This window comes from Magnolia sinica, chromosome 15, assembly GCF_029962835.1.
Source record: "Magnolia sinica isolate HGM2019 chromosome 15, MsV1, whole genome shotgun sequence".
Classification (NCBI taxonomy): Eukaryota; Viridiplantae; Streptophyta; class Magnoliopsida; order Magnoliales; family Magnoliaceae; genus Magnolia; species Magnolia sinica.
In genome coordinates this window covers 76,031,142-76,049,175 of record NC_080587.1, presented here as the reverse complement: position 1 = coordinate 76,049,175, position 18,034 = coordinate 76,031,142, and the positions used below count along the sequence as shown (strand labels likewise).

The 18,034-nt window shown below is 38.6% G+C and overlaps 1 protein-coding gene across 1 annotated transcript; it reads left to right on the top strand.

The window, feature by feature from the left end:
* The first annotated feature begins 1,502 nt into the window (after window positions 1-1,502).
* On the top strand, window positions 1,503-16,719 carry LOC131226735 (UDP-sugar pyrophosphorylase-like). Its single transcript, XM_058222419.1, has 17 exons — window positions 1,503-1,912; window positions 2,741-2,845; window positions 3,229-3,345; window positions 4,414-4,554; window positions 4,803-4,902; window positions 5,115-5,242; window positions 5,343-5,414; window positions 5,602-5,666; window positions 5,880-5,940; window positions 6,065-6,182; window positions 7,401-7,525; window positions 8,136-8,212; window positions 10,967-11,072; window positions 11,385-11,444; window positions 12,736-12,816; window positions 15,386-15,625; window positions 16,377-16,719. The coding sequence occupies exons 1-17, from the start codon at window positions 1,784-1,786 to the stop codon at window positions 16,542-16,544; spliced, it is 1,893 nt and encodes a 630-aa protein (XP_058078402.1). The 5' UTR covers window positions 1,503-1,783; the 3' UTR covers window positions 16,545-16,719.
* Window positions 16,720-18,034: the final 1,315 nt, after the last annotated feature.

Below are 18,034 nucleotides of genomic sequence, written 5' to 3'. Positions count from 1 at the left end.
CGAGTAACTCAGTACGCAATCCGATTTCTGTGTTACCACGGTGACAGCAAATCCGCTCCCCCGAAGCTCATGTGGGCTATGCCACATTAAACAGTGGGGATTGAAAGTTTGGTGGTTGTAGAAGTTTTGTATCAGGATTGTATTTGTTCCTACCGTTTACCTGAGTGGTAATAATTCTACGAACGGTTTGGATGGCATATAAACATCTTGGTCACCTCTAGAAAGGTTTCAACCGTAGACATTGCTGTTCCCACTATTTTTTTGGTGTGGCCCACCTGAGTTTTGGATCTGCCTGATTTTTAGAATCCTTTCCTATTTGTATCTTTAAAAACAAATGGACAGAGTAGATTTGTTATGGGCATCTCTGTGGACCCCACACAGTCTCGGACACAGATTTCTATATGCCAGATGTCACTGGCAATCCGCTCCCGGATTGTTCAACCGATCTGATGTTGAGACTGATTGTACGGCAGTGGGATGCACAGTCTAATCGGTTTTTATTTTAGACAAATATAGGCAAGTGCACAATTTCTGAGTGCCTGTGTATCAAGCATCATACACCGCCCGAGTAACATATAACATCCCAACGTGTCAATCTCATCCCTATCTCCCTGGTTCGGCAGCGGATTCTCTGTTCAATCCTTCCCGCTGTATTGGTAAAACGTAGTTTTGAAAGGAAAACACTTGATCCGTCGTGCAAGGTACCCAGCAGGGTTACTTTCACGAACTTGAGATAATTGCTTAGTGTGAATAAAATCTACGCCGTCCATCACATACAGAACCCAATTTGGATCCTTGATCCCAAAATTCAGTATGATTCAGAACTCAGATGGGCCACACAAAAAATAATACCTAAAATCTCTAAATTCATGTCGCATGGCTCATATGAGTTTTGGAATACTTTTATTTTTGACTAACTCTTTGATCCCATAAGGTAAATCGGATGAGTGGATTAAATGACATATAATCACCACGGCAGCTCCTACACAATTAATTGTTAGCGTTCGATTCCAAATGTGTTTTCCCCTTCTTTCATGTCTTTTTGAACTCCTGAACAGGTTGGATTTCAAATAAACGTTATAGTGGGCCTTAGGATAATTTCAACGGTGGGAATCACTCTCCCCACTATTTTCTATGGTGGGGCTCATGGTAATGTTTGTGATAAATCCACCTCGTCCATTCGCTTTTTAAGCTCATTTTAGGACTTGGTTCCAAAAATTAACCTCATTAAAGACTTAAGTGACAATGAGGATTGAACGTACCCAGTTGAAATATTCGTGGGGCCAAATAAGTTTTGAATCTGGGTAATATTTGTTTTTTCAGTTCATCCTAGTAGGAATGACATTATGAACGGTATGGATGGCCTGTAAACATCACTGGCGAGCTAGGGAGGTTTTAACGGTTGAAATTTCCCTAAATAACCTTTCCCATTTGTGCGGCCGACTTAGTCTAGGATACTATTCAATCATTGTCTCAATCCTAAAATGAGCTTTAAAAAAAAACGGATAAGCGGATAGATTTCTCACAAACATCGCGTTGCCCCCACTTTGGTTTCCAGCGCAGGATCTTCCTGCGAGGAAATCCGCTTCCCTGATTCCTTCCCTCCTCTCCCGCGTCCGATGCAACTGGACCAATCTCTCAGTTCGTCGCACCTTTTCCAGTTTAGATCCGACTATTCGAATTCTATTCCTTTCACTTCTCAGATCTACTCTCATCTGAAACTCTCTCCAACTTGATTTTTTCTCCTTTCCCTGTCTTTTCCTTTCCGAAATTGAATTCTAGGATGGCGTCCGCCGGATCAACGGTTGAGAAGCTTTCCAATCTGAGCATCAATGGCGGATCTTCCGACGGTAGCTGGGCCGCTTCCGCCCCCAATCTCCAAAAGAATCTCGGGATTCTTTCGTCTGAACAGGTAAAATCATTCAATCTCTCTCTCTCTCTCTCTGAATTTCTTGAATGTTCAGATCGGTTTCGAATTCAAACTGCTATGCGTTTGGGTAACGGAAGTTCTTTTGGTTTGGATCGATGCTGCGAGATAGGGAATTGAATTAGAGCGCGTTTGGTTGCCACATGGAATCGAATTGAATTGCCATCGGTTTGCGAACGGTCTGAAGGCCGGATTCATCTCAAAGTTTGGTGGATTGTTTTATATGCAGATAGCTACTCAATCTTCTCCTTTGCCAAGTGGATTGGGAATATGAATGTGATTAGATGTTCTAGTATTTTGGAATGGGGTAAAATTAATTGGGGAAGTGACCATGCTTATGGTTGAGGGAGACCTTTTTAGTGCGCTTGGATGGATGTCATAATGGGGATCCTCTTTGGTGGAGATATCATGAAATCAAGCAAAACCTGTTGTTTCTCTTGTTGGTCCGCTTTCTCATGTTCGATATCAACCAAACTCTTTGTTTGATAAGTTATCAACTTATGGCGTCAAATGTACTACTCTGGAAACACATTTAATGTGTAATATATCTTATAACTTGTTCATCTTTGATCTATTCTTCTATTCTTCAATGTTTTCTTCTTATTCAGAAATATGCTTTTCGTTTTTCAAAAAAACTCATTCATTGTACACATGATTCGTGTCACAGAAAGCTCATCGTTACTACTCATTTATTCATGCAATATCCACTGATGTGGAAATCATAATTACATCAAAAGATTCAGGCACCATTCTCAAAAGTTCTACTTTGATATCATTCTCATTGCCTTCATTATCTTGATTGTTGATTGCCAGATTGAGCTTGCAAAAATGTTGTTGGCGGAGGGACAAGGTCATCTTTTTGCACATTGGCCTGAACAAGGTGTTGATGACGAAGAAAAGAAAAATTTCTTTGATCAGGTTCATTTTCATGGCAGTTTTTATTTATTTATTATTTTGGTTCTTATGAGTACAAGAACCTTGTATTCCATGCTTTCTCAGTATATTTTTACAACTCAGCTGCTGTATCTTGGGAAAATTATATGGTCTCTGTCGATTTCCAAGTCCAAGCAGCAAAAGTTTAACATCAGTTTCAACTTTTAACTTCCCATTTTCCTCACCCAAACAGTTATTATTATTATTGAAATTTATCTTTGGAAGCCTTGCTGACCACAAAGTTCTGGTAGATGGCCAAACTGATGTTGATGGGTTTCCGGAAACCTCCATAGCTTTGTACCTGTCAGCAAGATTGTTAATACTCTTCACATATCTGCTTGTTGATGTCTAGTAGCTCTTTTCTCTAGGTAACTCGGCTTAATTCAAGCTATCCAGGTGGTTTGGCATTATATATTCGAAATGCTAGGAATCTATTAGCAGATTCAAAAGCAGGGAAAAATCCATTCGACGGCTTTACTCCTTCAGTAAGTGAATCCATTATTTTTGTTTTGAAATCTGTGTTTATTGTACATTTCTGCCAGATTTTTTTTTTTCTTCAATTTCACTTTGTTACTCTGAAGCTTTCTTCCTGCATCTGAATATATATTAATTCCACCAGACAATACCAAATGCTGTGGTTATACTCGTGATTATGTGTTGTTGTACAATGATTTCATCTGAATGTAGGGTGCACCATTTTTGCACTGCACTAAATTTTCCTACAATGCTTTGGAGATAATAGAACTGCTATTTGGGGATCATCGGTTTTCTGTTGATGATTATGCAGCCATGTGATGGAAACAAAAAAAAAAAATGACCTTCTATTTTCACAACATGCATGCAAGTGCCAGCAACATTAGACACATACACACAGACCTACATCACATGCATCCATCAGATACTGTGGTCATTGACTCCCCCCCCCCAAACCAAAAAAAAAAAAAAAAAAGAAAAAGAAAAAAAAAGAAAAAGAAGAAAAAAAAAAGGAGACTGCAATTCATGTATTTCACCAAGTTCATGGGATTTGTGTTGGTAAAGACAGTGACTTCAGCTCAAACTGTTCCACCTCTTAAAAAGTTAGAAAGAAAAAAGAAACAAAAGTGTAGAATTGAGAATGTTGTTTGTTTTTTCTGCCTGAATTTTCACTGAGAACATGAGTAAATTGCTCTTTGTATGGGTAAGAACTCAACGCGTTTCATTGAGAAATTTTTTTTTTTTTCCCCTGGGGTTTTTAAGGTCTGAGTAGTACTGAAAACTTGACCTGAAACTGGGTCCAGTCTGGTGGCCAAGCCTTTGACCGCTTGATTGGTCCTCTCCTCCTGTAAAGTCAGGTACAAAGTCCAAACTAAAACACTCATCCATCTTCTCCCTTTGCTCATGAACCATGTCACAGCAGTTGAATACAATCATTTGCTACTTTTCATGGATATATGTAATACCCAATATTCAAATTCAGGTAAAGGCATGCTTAAATCTTAACATATTCATGTTTATTTTGGGAGGCAATGATGCATGAACTTGGATTTTGTGATGCAGAAATATTTATCTTGCAGGTCCCATCAGGAGAGGTTCTGACCTTCGGTGATGATAACTTCATTAAGTTTGAAGAGGCTGGCATTAGAGAAGCACGGAATGCTGCATTTGTTCTTGTTGCAGGTGGGCTTGGTGAACGTCTTGGGTACAATGGAATTAAGGTAGAACCTAACAGCATAGATGTGTATTTACCTGCCTGATTCTTATATGGGTCACATTTTCAGGCATTGGAGTTTTTTCCTTTTCTTTTTTTTGAACCGTCTTTTTTATGAGTCCAATTGATTAATTGCACACCTACCCATGTGCATGAATGCGTACATGCATAAAACATCAAAAAATGTGAACATGCACAAGGCTTATGGATTAGAGCAATTGTGACATCTGTAACTGTGCTTGTTGTGTGTTGCAGTTGGCTCTTCCTAAAGAAACAACTACTGGAACAGGTTTCTTACAACACTATATAGAGGCCATTCTAGCTCTACAAGATGCCAGCTGTAAATTAGTACAAGGTTGGTTAATAAAATTGATTTGTCTGTAGTTTATACTGGAAGAAGTTGTTTACCTGTGGGAATGTGCGAATTTATGCCATTCATCAGCATCTCTATGAAGGATGCTTATTGTGAGCCATTCACTTTGAGAGGCATCTTCATTGTCAAATAAATATAGAAGCATTTCTTTGCTCCACCTTTGTCAATTGATGATGCTTCCCTTCAATTTGTAGGCCCATGTGAGGCACAGATTCCTTTGGTGATAATGACATCTGATGACACACATGCACGTACTTTAGAGCTTCTAGAGTCGAATTCATATTTTGGAATGAAGCCAACACAAGTGAAACTTCTTAAGCAGGTATTGATATGACAAATATGATTTCCAATCTATGAATTTCATCTTGAAATTGTAATTGATGGTTGATGCAATTGACTTTGTTTGCTAACACCCATTTCAGGAAAAGGTAGCATGCTTAGATGATAATGATGCTAGGCTTGCAATTGAACCTCAAAACAAATATAAAATTCAGGTCTAGCTCTTATATTGTTGTCTTTCTGGGTTTTGGTTTTGGCTTTGTAGCAAGGCCTCTAAATGTGGGTGATATATATATATATATATATATATATATATATATATATATATATATATATATATATATATATATATATATATCTATCTTTTTCTTTCTTTCTCATATTTACTTATGTATTGAATAGACCAAACCTCATGGCCATGGAGATGTGCACTCACTACTCTATTCTAGTGGCCTCCTAAACTCATGGTATGCTTTTGTACTTCAGTATGTTAAATGCAATCAATTTCTTAGTTCAATTTCTTCGTAAGATGTTATGGCTACCAGTCATGACATTCTGGTGATCTCTTGCTGTATGATTTGCAGTAATCATTTCCTTGAATTTTCTCTCTTAGATATGAATGTTGGTTTCAAACATGCTTTTGATGTCTTGATTTTTTACATTTTTCATGCTCCTCTCAGGCACGATGCAGGTGTGAGATGGGTCTTATTTTTCCAAGATACTAACGGATTACTCTTTAAGGTCTAATAATGTACACATTGTGTGTCTTTTTATTCATATTGGTGGAGGCTGTCGTTGCTTTTGATGTCAAAATTCTGATAAAGTTATTTGCTTCTCTCTCATTTTTTTTTCTTTGTGGGTTTAGGCAATTCCCGCTTCACTGGGTGTTAGCTCCGCCAAAAGCTACCATGTAAATTCTCTTGCTGTTCCTCGCAAAGCAAAAGAAGCTATTGGGGGAATAACCAAGCTTACACATTCAGATGGTAAGTGGTCTAGCAACATTCTTCTTTCTTTGAAGATAGATCCTTGGTTTAAGGATGTGTGCTGTCCTCATGCCTTTTAGTCCAAGTGCCACCCGTAGTTCGATAATCCAGATTCCAGACCCTTGATGTGATGTGCCCCCCAAAAATCTCCCTTTTGGGATAATTCTAACTTCCTGTATTTGGCTGGAAAATGGACTCTTAAGAGAACAAAATATGCAGCAGAACATTCGCATTTTGGTCTAAAAGACCAAAGACCGGAGGCTGGGATCGTCCAACCTGGAAGATTTTGAAGCATTGTCCTTTGACAGTGGAGGATGTCCATCTTAGAACACCGATCATATAAATTCATTGCTTTCGTCATTTTAATACTTTGCTATCTGTGTCAACTTTCTGATAATGTAAACCCTGTTAGATTTAGGGAAAATAATTATTGATGGACTTTGGTTCTGTTTTCTAGTCAGTTCTATTTTACTCCTCTATGCCTCTACAGACTAGTCAATGGTTGAAAATATAGCATGCTTGTCAGCATTTATTAAATAAGGCTAAACATTCTTAGTGGAAGATCAAATGGTCAACGATATTATGGTCTGGAAGATTGATAAAAACTTTGAAGGTTGAACCTTTTTAGATCTATCAAGTGACACTATGCCTAGTTATCTGCAAAGGGACTTGATTTGCTAAGATTATTATTCCATGGGTTCTTGAGCACTTCTAGGGTTGTTCAGGGGATCCATCCGTTGCTGATGCGAATCTTGATACACTATAGTCCAGACTAGAGATATTTTCTTATATTTTATATTGACCAATTTTAGTAATTTTTAGCTGGCCCCAATTAGTTCGGGTTAGGCATAGATGATAATGAGTTTCAGCGATTTCTTGTTAATACAGGCAACTAAGTAGCATGAACTGAAGCATGTGCAATTTTTGTTACTTCCAATTGCATATAGACTAGGCTTTAAAGAGATTGCTTTTAGGTATCTGATGCCCTGAGTTGTATCATTGTAGCCAGTCATCTTGTTTACAAGTCTGGCAACATGAATTGCTTCTTATCTCATAGGATTCTTGCTACCAGTCCCAGATTACATGTATAATACATGAGAGTTGTTTCATTCGAAAACAGAGAGGCTTTAAAACAGTCAGTTGCTTCTTTCTCACGTGCCATTTAAGCAATTTGGTTTGTACCTTTTTCATATTACTGCATACAAATGTTGGCTTCAGGGAGGACGATGGTGATTAATGTAGAGTACAACCAGCTTGATCCTCTACTTAGAGCAACTGGACATCCTGATGGAGATGTGAATTGTGAAACTGGCTATTCTCCTTACCCTGGAAATATAAACCAGGTAAGTTTCTAAACTGGTTCGTGCTTCCTTTGAAATGAAAAAGTAAGTAAGAGTGAAAATTTGGTTCAATTGGGAGAATTCTTGGTTTCAACTTTGCGAAACACGATTCACAAACCCGACCTCAAATTTCTGGGAGAAGGCTATGGTAATGATGAATTCATTCTTAAATCTTAACTAACAAGTTATCTGCTTCCAAAGTATTGAAAACCATATTAACAGTGACTCTGCTTATTTTAACAATGACATTGTCTTTGTGAGGGAGGATAGCCTTTATCATAGCCATAGGCCTTGGTCTTCGACCTCATATAATGATATTTCCTTAAGGAGACCCTTCAATAAGTATTTTCATGTTTCACTTTTCTTTTACATAATATTCATCGTGACCTTGAAATAGGGCTGGCAATGGGCCGGGCCTGGGGTTGCCTTGGCCCGGATTTTGAACTGTTTCGGGCCGGGCCTATTCAAAATTCTGATTTTGCAGGCCCGAACCTGTCCCATTGACATCCCTACCTTGAAACCATTGTTTCTGAAAAAAAAATAATAATAAATAAAAAATTGTGACCTTGAAACAGGTGGAACTTACTTGTAATGTTTACATTTTTTTGCGCAGTTGATTTTGGAACTCGACTCATACATCAAAGAGCTCACAAAAACACATGGTGCCATTACAGAGTTTGTTAATCCTAAGTATGGCCTCCTATCTATATGGTTTGGTCATTATGCATTAGATTCATTTCCCTTTCGATCATAAATATGGTCATGAAGTGTACTGAGGCATGCTCCTATTTTATAATCTAATTTCTTAATCATGCTTACTGTTGGCAAATATTTTGTCATAGTATATCTTTTCATACTCATAGTTCAAACGATGATATCATGTTAACATATGGAAAAAAAAAAAAAAGAAAAAAAGAAAAGAAAAGAAAAGAGAGCAATTGCCGAAATGGTTATAAACTATGAGTTTAGGTAGAGTTTTGATGCTTAGTTGCAAGAACCTTTTGCCTAGGTGCCAACTAGTTCGTGCTTGTGATCCCGCAACCACTCTTGCATTGTAGTTGTTTATACTTGATAACAATTTGAAACAGATGCTTCCTTGTGCCCACTTTTGAATTTGTTGCCGCTTCTCACTCCTTTGGGCTTTTGGATTTGGGCAACCATAGTTTGTCAACTCCTTATGCATGAGAGCCAATGCACTTTTGAACAAGTAGTCATATGGATATATGACCGTTAGACCATGGATTGATGTCTTTAGTAGAGAGGTGGAAATTCTTGTCAATGACACTTTACAGTCTTGGTGCATATGAGGTTTATATTTATCCTTGCACATGTGTGACATTTTTCAATGTGCCACGTGTGCAACTGTCCAAGTTCAAGCATCCCACTTGCATATGTGCCACCATCAATCTTCAAGTACAAGGCTCCTGGAAGGGGAGAAAGGTGAACATATTTCAATAGCTAGGGGCATGAAGTGGATTAAAGACATGAAGGGACACGTTGGAATGATGATTGGGGTGGCGTTTGGGGATGCGGCGAGGACTGCTATGCACTATTCAAGCTTATGGAAGAAAGTGCTGCTTGGAAGAAATTAGCCAAGCTTCAGAAGAAGGCTCTTCGAACCCTTGAAGGGCGTAGAGAGCTAGCAAGACTTGAATGTTTGATTAATTACGAGGTTGGGGTCTACTCATGCAACAACAAGAAGGGCAAAAAGCGGAGGTTGGTGTCCCAATGAAGATCCTCAGTTGGAATGTTAGAGAGCTGGGTTGCGGGGAGAAGTGTAGGAAGTGAAGGATGTATGTTTCAAATTGAAGGCTCAAATCGTCACCCTCCAGGAAACTAAGCTCCAGGTATTTGACTAGCTGGTGTTGGATTCAGTGTAGGGAGTCGGTAGTAAAGATTGGGTTACGTTAGACGCGCCGAGGGAACTACTAGCTTGCCCCTAGGGGCTAATATTTTATTTGTGACATGCTTTTCTTATTGTTAGGGTGGTTATTGGATGCCTCTATGTCTTGGTACTTTTTCACTTGGTAATAGGGAGAGGATCCGTTGTTGGGAGGATGTGTGGATCTAAGAAAGCTCGCTTAGGTCAGAATTCCCCAATCTAGTTAGCTTGTCCCTAGAGGGTAATATTTTGTTTGTGAGATGTTTCTCTTATTGTGTGGGGTGGTTATTTGGATGCCTCTATGTTGGAGGAATTTGCGGGACAAGGAAGTGGAGGAGTCAGCGAGGCTTCCAAGAATCGCTTCAAGGCTGTCTTCTAGTCTCAAGGGAAAAGGATTTGGCGCGAAAAAAATGACGGGTTAGGAAGGTTTTCAATGCTTCTACATCATGATTCAAAAGTGTCCTAGGGATGACTAGAAAGTTCTCACGACCAAGGTGTAGCCCTATGTGGCCCCTCCTAGAGTGGCGACATTTGTGAGGCTTGTGGTGACGAAAAGGTTCCCACCGTTGATAGTTTGCAAAAGTGGTCAATGGTGCTTCCTATAATATGCGTTATGTGTATGGGGAACGAAGAATCAATTAACCATTGTTCATTCATTTCCCCTTTGCTTGGAAGGCCTGGGAGGGTTTCCTTGGTTTCTTTAAAATGGAGTTGGTTTTCTCTAGGTCCATTGAAGACTACCTTCCGGCTTGGCATGCCGAAGGTGTAGGAAAGGTTGAGAGAGTGGTTTGGCGGATGGTTTGCTTGGCTGTCCTTCGGGGCTTATGGAGGGAAAGAAATAGCCAATGTTTTCAACACAAAAGTGGGTCAATAGGGGATGTGTTTAAGAGGGAGAAGATTGAAGTGTTGGGAAGGGCATTATGTATGAAATTTTGTGATCATATTTCTTTGAATAGGATGTTTTGCTGCATAGCTTTTTGTCGTTTTGGCTTTTCAATAAAATTTAGTTATCTTTCCAAAAATTTTAAAAAAACTGGCACGTGTCAATTTGCATGTGTTAGATGTGCAAATTTCCCCGCGTGTACCACAATCTATTCTGTCCATGATCTAGGATGTTTGACAAACAAGAGATGATCAACTAGTCAGCGACAACATATCCATGACCAGCTAGCGTTGACAGCATGCCATGGATTGCTAGTCGTGCCACAACTTTGCCCAAATCCAAACAGGCCCTTTGTGCATCTAAGTTCACATATGTATCACCAAATGGCGTTGGGTGTGACTGCCGTACCTGTAACGTGTGATTTGCATTTCAGGCTTTGCAGGTATGGGATTAAGTTGCTTTTTTCTGCCACAAGTATATATTTTTGGCAATTTTTAGTCCTAGCCTATAATTACAGGATTGTGCACTAGGAGCTTCCAAACGCACTCTTGAATATTAGATCAACATAGATTGCCCAAACGCATTAATTCAAGCAGGATGGCAATAGGAGCTATGTCAACTTTGATCATTATTGACATTGTACTGACTAGTGTGTTCCCCCCCCTCTCCCTCGCTGCAGGTACAAAGATTCTACAAAGACATCCTTTAAGTCCTCAACCCGATTGGAATGTATGATGCAAGATTATCCAAAAACACTGCCTCCATCGGCTAGAGTTGGATTTACAGTAAGAAAAATCTGCTCAATATTGTCTTCTGTCATTTGCACTAATCCCTTCTCTCTCTTATCAACTGAAATGATAACTTTGATGTCTTATAGGGTTGCCGTTTGGGTCAGAGTGGCAAATGGAACCAACATTCAGCGTGCTTCCATTTTCCCACGTTTTCCATCCCAAATTGCAAGTGATGTATGTAGAGTCCCGAACATATTTCAGTTGCAATTTGGCACCAGTTGCATGTTGGTGTTGGGAAATAAGAACTTCCAAGCATAGCCTAAAGTTAATTTGCAATTTTTCTTGCACACAAATTTTCTCCCTTAGGTGATGGATACTTGGCTTGCATATGCCCCTGTGAAGAACAACCCTGAAGATGCTGCTAAGGTACATATTTCTCCTTTAAAATTTACAAGTTTCAATTAGTTTCAAGACATGAATGGAATAGGTCTATTGTCAAAGTTCAAAATTTCTCAGAGTGCTACATAAGTGTGGATTTAGTAGCTAGTTTAGATGTTGCTTTTTTCAAGTTCCTAGGGAAGCTAGTGTGATCACCTATTCGCTAGCCAAAGTCGTGATCTTTTCTTTGTAATAGATCTGTATGTCCGCTATCTTGATGGATTGTTGATGATTCCTGGTTCTTTGTATCCTTTCTGTCCATTTGATAAAATGTTCTGTTCGGCATCCCCTCTCCAACCAGTGTTATCAGAATCGTATGATTCACGATACGATTCTTATTGTATTGTATGGGTGTACAATTTGAATCATACACCCAAATTGTAAATACTAAATAATCATATTGAATCGTATGAATCATACGATAATCGTAGATTGCATAAATGGGCCCGAAAATTACTTAAAAAATCAAAATTTTCTTCTTTCTTTGTAACCTTTTACTCATAAAACATGAAAAAAGCACTCCCCTATTAAATATATCCTTTTTTTTCTTTTCTTTTTTCTTTTTGAGAGGATTTGGGGATTTTGACAATCAAATACCCAAAACAAAGAAGTCAAGATACTAGTCATGATGGACTCAAATGCCATCTTTTCTAACATTTATTTTTAATTTTTAATTTTATTTTTAACACATGCACACCCCCCCGCGCCCCCCCCCCCCCCCCCCAACACACACACACGCTAGTGGGATTTCACCACCTATGGGTACTCGAACCCTTGACCAGGTGTTGAAACTCTTGAGAGTCTACCACCGGAGCAAGAGTAAGGACCCATCCATTTTTTCTAACATGATTATGCACTCAAGAAAGGTACAAAAGAAAAAAAATAAAAATTAATGGACTAGTATGTTTTTTAAGGTAAATTTTTTGAAAGACAACAAAAAAAAAAACAAAACAAAGGAAAAAGATGTGCATACTATATACATTGTCTTAATTGATAATATCATGATATGTATTGCTTCTTTGGTACATGATGATGGGAAATGGATGGTTAATGATTTTTTAATCTTTTCTAATTTACTTATATTTTTTCATAAACGATTTGTGATTCGATACAATTCAAACCCTTTTACGATTTGCGATAAGATAACGATTTTGACAACATTGTCTCCAACTAATTAATCTCGAAACTTTTTATTTCTCTTTTCTCATTCAGCTTAAGGTTTGTGTAGTCAGTTCAATGGCCATCATGGGTCCAACCATTTGCTTTCATTCAATTGCAGGTACCAAAGGGGAATCCATACCATAGCGCAACTTCTGGAGAAATGGCTATCTACAGGGCAAACAGCCTCATTCTTAGAAAGGTATTTCTTTTAGTCTTATTAGAAAGTATGGAATGAAAGTCTTATATGATGCTTTTTTGTAGTCTCGAAGTAGAGGATATTCGTTCAACTAAAGTTTTAGGGTAAAATAAATCCCTAATAAATAGTAAAGGATTTTTGGATTGTGAAATCAACATCGTCCTATGCCTTTGTTAATCATTTTTCATTATATTACTCTTGTTGTTTAGTTGCATGTCTCTTATTTGTAGAAAGAGGTATAATAACCTACAACTACGTGTAGGTTATCGTCACCTATAATGCAGTTCTACAAGCATTTTCCTGTTGAAATATATGACATGTTGAAGGACAAATTGGAAATAAAAAAAATCCGAAAGGCTTGAAAAACAGATGTTGTAGTCACAACAGGCTGTAGGTAATCAGTTCTCTTGTAAAAATTGCCTGTAACACTTATAAAAAGGTGATGTTCTTTACTTTAAGATATCATTCAGTCAAGCTATCACGTCTTCTACACTCAAGATTTTCTAATGCAGTGTGGTGCCCAAGCTCTTTTAACGATACATTTTTCATGTCTTCTTGTCTCTAGTTTGTTTTAAGAGAGGAAGTATTCAACCATCTTCATCTGAATTATTACATGGCTTCAGCTGCTCACATCTGATATGAATTGAAAAGCTCTCTAATGCCTAGTTTTCTTGTGCTTTCTTCTACTGTTTGTGTTGGTGGAATCCTTTTTTCTACCCTAGAAATGGAATTGTTTTCCTTAGATGTGATGTTCTGCACCGTTTGTGAAAACAATGTCAGCTTTGGAAGTCAATTTCAATTTCCACGGTTTTCCTCGGAAAAGGGCATATCCATTTCCTTAGAAAAAAAAAAAAAAAAAAACTAGGAAATGGAGATTCCACGTTTTCTGAGAGAACTCTCACTTTTGAACAATAACCTTTCCACATTTGCAGGGAGATCATGTGTGCCAAGACAAACCGGATTAGTTGGATTCTTTTCCACAGATTTCTATTTCCACATATTTCCTTGGATATGTCATTTTCCTTCCAAATCTAATGCATATTTGGATTGAGGGTAAACTGGGGGACTCATTCAGTTCATGTCGACATGACATTTGCACTTACTTGGGAAGTGGAGGATGCCGGAACAAACTGTTTGCCTTTGTCTTTGCCACCTCAACAATGGTGTAAAACCGTTTCTCGAATAAGTCAAACTTTTCTTCCGTTGTGATGTTTAGATGGTAAATTTAGAGGGAAAAGAGGTTTCCCTTTGTGGGATTGCGATCCAAACAATGGAAAATGTAAAGGGAAATTATCCTAAACTTTTCTTTAGCAAAACAAACAAGTGCAAATGGTTTCCTTCCTCAAGTGCTAAAGTCAGTTCACAATCTGCTTGAGTCACAATTTGCTTTCCCTTGCCTTCCCCTAGTTTATCCCCAATCTGAACCTGTATTGTTTGGATCCCACCATTGAAACAGGAATATAAGGCATGTTTTGACGTATTTATCTTTCTTAGATGTCTTTAAGCATTTCGTTTTAAAAAAAATCATTAATAGCCATGCTCCGCTTGGATTTTGAATACTTATTTTAATGAAGAAGAATGATAGAAAATAACATTGTTTCCTCGCATTCAGAATTAGGAAATAGCCCCTGAATTGCACCCACACTTCTTTTCAAGTCCAGCTTGAAAGTAAATTAACTGCAATTTGGAGCCCGGGCTCTCAATATGCATACTATGACACTTGCGATTGGTTGCTTTCCACTTCAGTATAATTGTATTTGCAATTCAATTTGACGGTGCTACAAAAATGCACCAACCCTGTAGTATGAATTATAAATATTTAACGAGGTCCTTTGCTTCCGCATATGGATGATATGGGAGACTTCTTTACCAAATCCTGTTTATGAAGAAATGATTTAGTAAAGCTCTTAAGGTTCTGCAATGGAGACTCAATCCTGACTCCTGACTCCTTTGGGTTTCGTATCCAAAAAAGAAATGAAGTCCTGAGAAGGTGGGCATGTTGTTTCAAACAAAGCATTCCTGATCAAGATTTAAAGTATCGTCCAAAACCAGTAGATATTGCCCGATACATACCGATATTGCCCATGAATGATACAGCTGTATTTGGTCCATATCAGCTCGAAACAGCTCAATACAGGGGTGATGCAGGGCAATACAGGGCCGTGTCCGTGGTGAACGATATGATACCCAATACACTGATTTAAAACTTTGTCCTTGTTGGAAGCCGAAATGCCTTGAAAGGCTGACTTTTCTTATAGGCTCCATTTCATAAAACTGTCAACAGGCAGAACCTGGGGTTGGTTTCAGCCTGGATTTTGAAACTGGCCCTATTCAAAATTATTGATTATGCTTGGCCCAGATCCGTTCCATTGATATCCCTGTTTCCGTCTCCCAGAGGAAATGAAATGGTTAGGGATATCCTATCCAGTTTCGGTGCCGCCCAACATCCAAACAGGCCCTAAACTATACGGGGACTGGAATGTTCTATCTTCCCACTTTAATCCGCCGCTTCTCCATTTGCTTTCAAGAGAAGCTTAGAATGTCTAACTCATTCTCCATGTTTCTTTACCAGTCTGGGGTCAACGTGGCCGATCCAGTGCTCCAGGTGTTCAATGGACAAGAAGTGGAAGTGTGGCCTCGTATCGCGTGGAAGCCAAAATGGGGATTGACGTTCACAGACGTGAGGAAAAAAGTAAGTGGTGGCTGCTCTATCTCCCAGAGGTCTACCATGGTCATCAAGGGCCAAAATGTGTTTCTCGAGGATCTCGCATTGGATGGCGCGCTTGTAATCAATGCGGCTGAAGCATCGGAGGTATTCATCATGACTAACACTCCAAAAATCATTTCTGATTATAAAATGGCATCGGATTGTAAGTGCTATGGCTCTGTTTGGTTGACACTTAAAAATGGGTTCGTCTCATTTTTCTTAACAGTCTTAATGTATTAGAGATTTTGGTAAGGATTAACAATAATCTTGGTAACCCATAATTTATATTGTTAACTAGAATGAGATGAAATCATTTTTTAAGTGGCAACCAAACAGGGCCTAAAGTTTTTCTTTCTTTTTCATCTAAGAAAATGTGAATATAAAAGTTCTGGAATATATACACACACACACACAGAGGAAATGGAGGAATAAGATTTACTGAAGAGTAAAAGCTTACTTGCAAGACATTCATCTAGTGGGGCCCCTCAATATATGCACCATGATCTAAAATCAGGGTAGTCCGGCCATCAATGCAGCCACACATGTACGTTGTTTGCAGAACATTGGTCAATTTTTCTAGACGTCAATTTCTTCATGAACGTGTCGCTCTCCTGATTTCTGGTCCAGTCTAATTTTCGATCCACAGCACATTCTTGTGCATGTATTCCACATTGAGTAGTCATCCCATTTCAGATTGCCAGTTGAACCATATTCTGACATCCCACTAATAAGGCTTGGTCATTTAAAGCTTTTTTTTTTCTTATCATCGTCCTTCAAGCCATAAGATCAGCCCTAACTTTAAAAATATCGACTAAATCATTGGATTGTTGTCCATCCTGCAATTTTCTTTTTACAGGTGAAAGTTGGTGGTTCAGTTCAAAATAAGGGGTGGATCATTGAGCCTGTCAATTACAAAGACACCTCTTTGCCAGATGAAATCCGGACGAGGGGTTTCAGAATCGAAAAGGTGGACCAGTTGGAGATGAACTATACTGAACCAGGTAAGTTCTGCTTCAAGTCCTGAACTTGAGTGTTTTCTAAGAGAGGCCGTTTTGATCAGTCCCATGTCTCCGGCGTTTCAATTTGATTCAATGTTGATAGGTTAGTTTCTCCAGCGAGCGGTCTATTCATCACTAGAAAATAAAAATGTTGTCTACTTGACTATAGTGTCTAATAAAAGGTCTCTCTCTCTCTCTCTCTCTCTCTCTCTCTAATAAAAGGTCTCTCTCTCTCTCTCTCTCTCTCTACCACTACTTTGAGGGATTTTTTCCTTGAATCAGCACAACGAACCCACCTTTGGTGATCCAATTGTTCATATGGTGGGTCCCATGGTGGATGGACCATATCCCCCATCAGATTATCCTAACCATCCCACTTGTACCTATTCAGTGTAGGTAGATATGATTGTCAATTTCCTTCTGATGATGGCTAGGTCACCTGATAATGGAGATGTGAAGGATGTCCCACCCCATGATGGGGGCCCCATGGGGCCGACAAGATTATTTGTTAGATCATGAAGGGGTGGATCTTACCTGCACTAGGGGTAATGTTCCTAATCCATCCATTGACCAGGTGACTGCACATTCAGGAAGAAATAGACATGGTGAAGAATCAAAACGCATGGTCGATATACAAGATGCATATGTTGCCTAACCGATGATTGAAATAACATAATTGTAGAATGTAGGGGCCAAGCTAGGCCGAGCTCAGTCGAACGAAAATGGACTGAGCTCTAGATGGGCCCAAAAGTTGATTGGGCCTGACATGCACGCCCAAGATAGCCCATGGGATTGAAATCTTGAATTTGTTATCCTTGATTTAGTTCTGTTTGGCAGCATCGATTTTCAAAATTCTGGATTTCAGATGGTGTTTGGGAGCTTGGATTTTGACTTTGGGATTTCTGATATTATTTTATAATATATTGATATGATAATGTGATGGATTAATTGCTTTCAAATAATTTAAAAATGATATATGTGTGCAGTGTATGACGTCCATTGCATTCTGCCCATTGTAAGATAGCCTTGGCTAAAAAATAAGTTAATTCAAAGCTTTTTGTGGCCGACAAAAGTGGGCACATTGATTTCATAAATGAAATAAAATTTTGTTTCTTTTGGGTGGTGGTTAATTTTTTCCATGGTGTGACCTAGATAATAATTACATAGGTTTGATTTTTGTCGCATTCCATGATCATCAATGAATGAATTGGAATATTTTAAAGGAAGAGGAGATGGTAGTAATGACAATTGGAGATGATCCCAAAATCCTTTACCATGCAAGCTAAGGGCCGCCACTGGAACTGAAAAAAGGGTAAAAATCTGAATTTCGAACCACCCTAAAATTGAAAATTGCAAAAATTACTGTAATTTAAAATTTTTTGAATTTCAATTCTTCCCCAAAATCCTGGATTTATGGGTGCCAAACAGCCTCCATTTATGTTGACTGAGCGAATGACACCACTGGCTTCTAGAAATAGTAGGTGCTTCCATTGGCTACTGAATACTCTACAAGCTA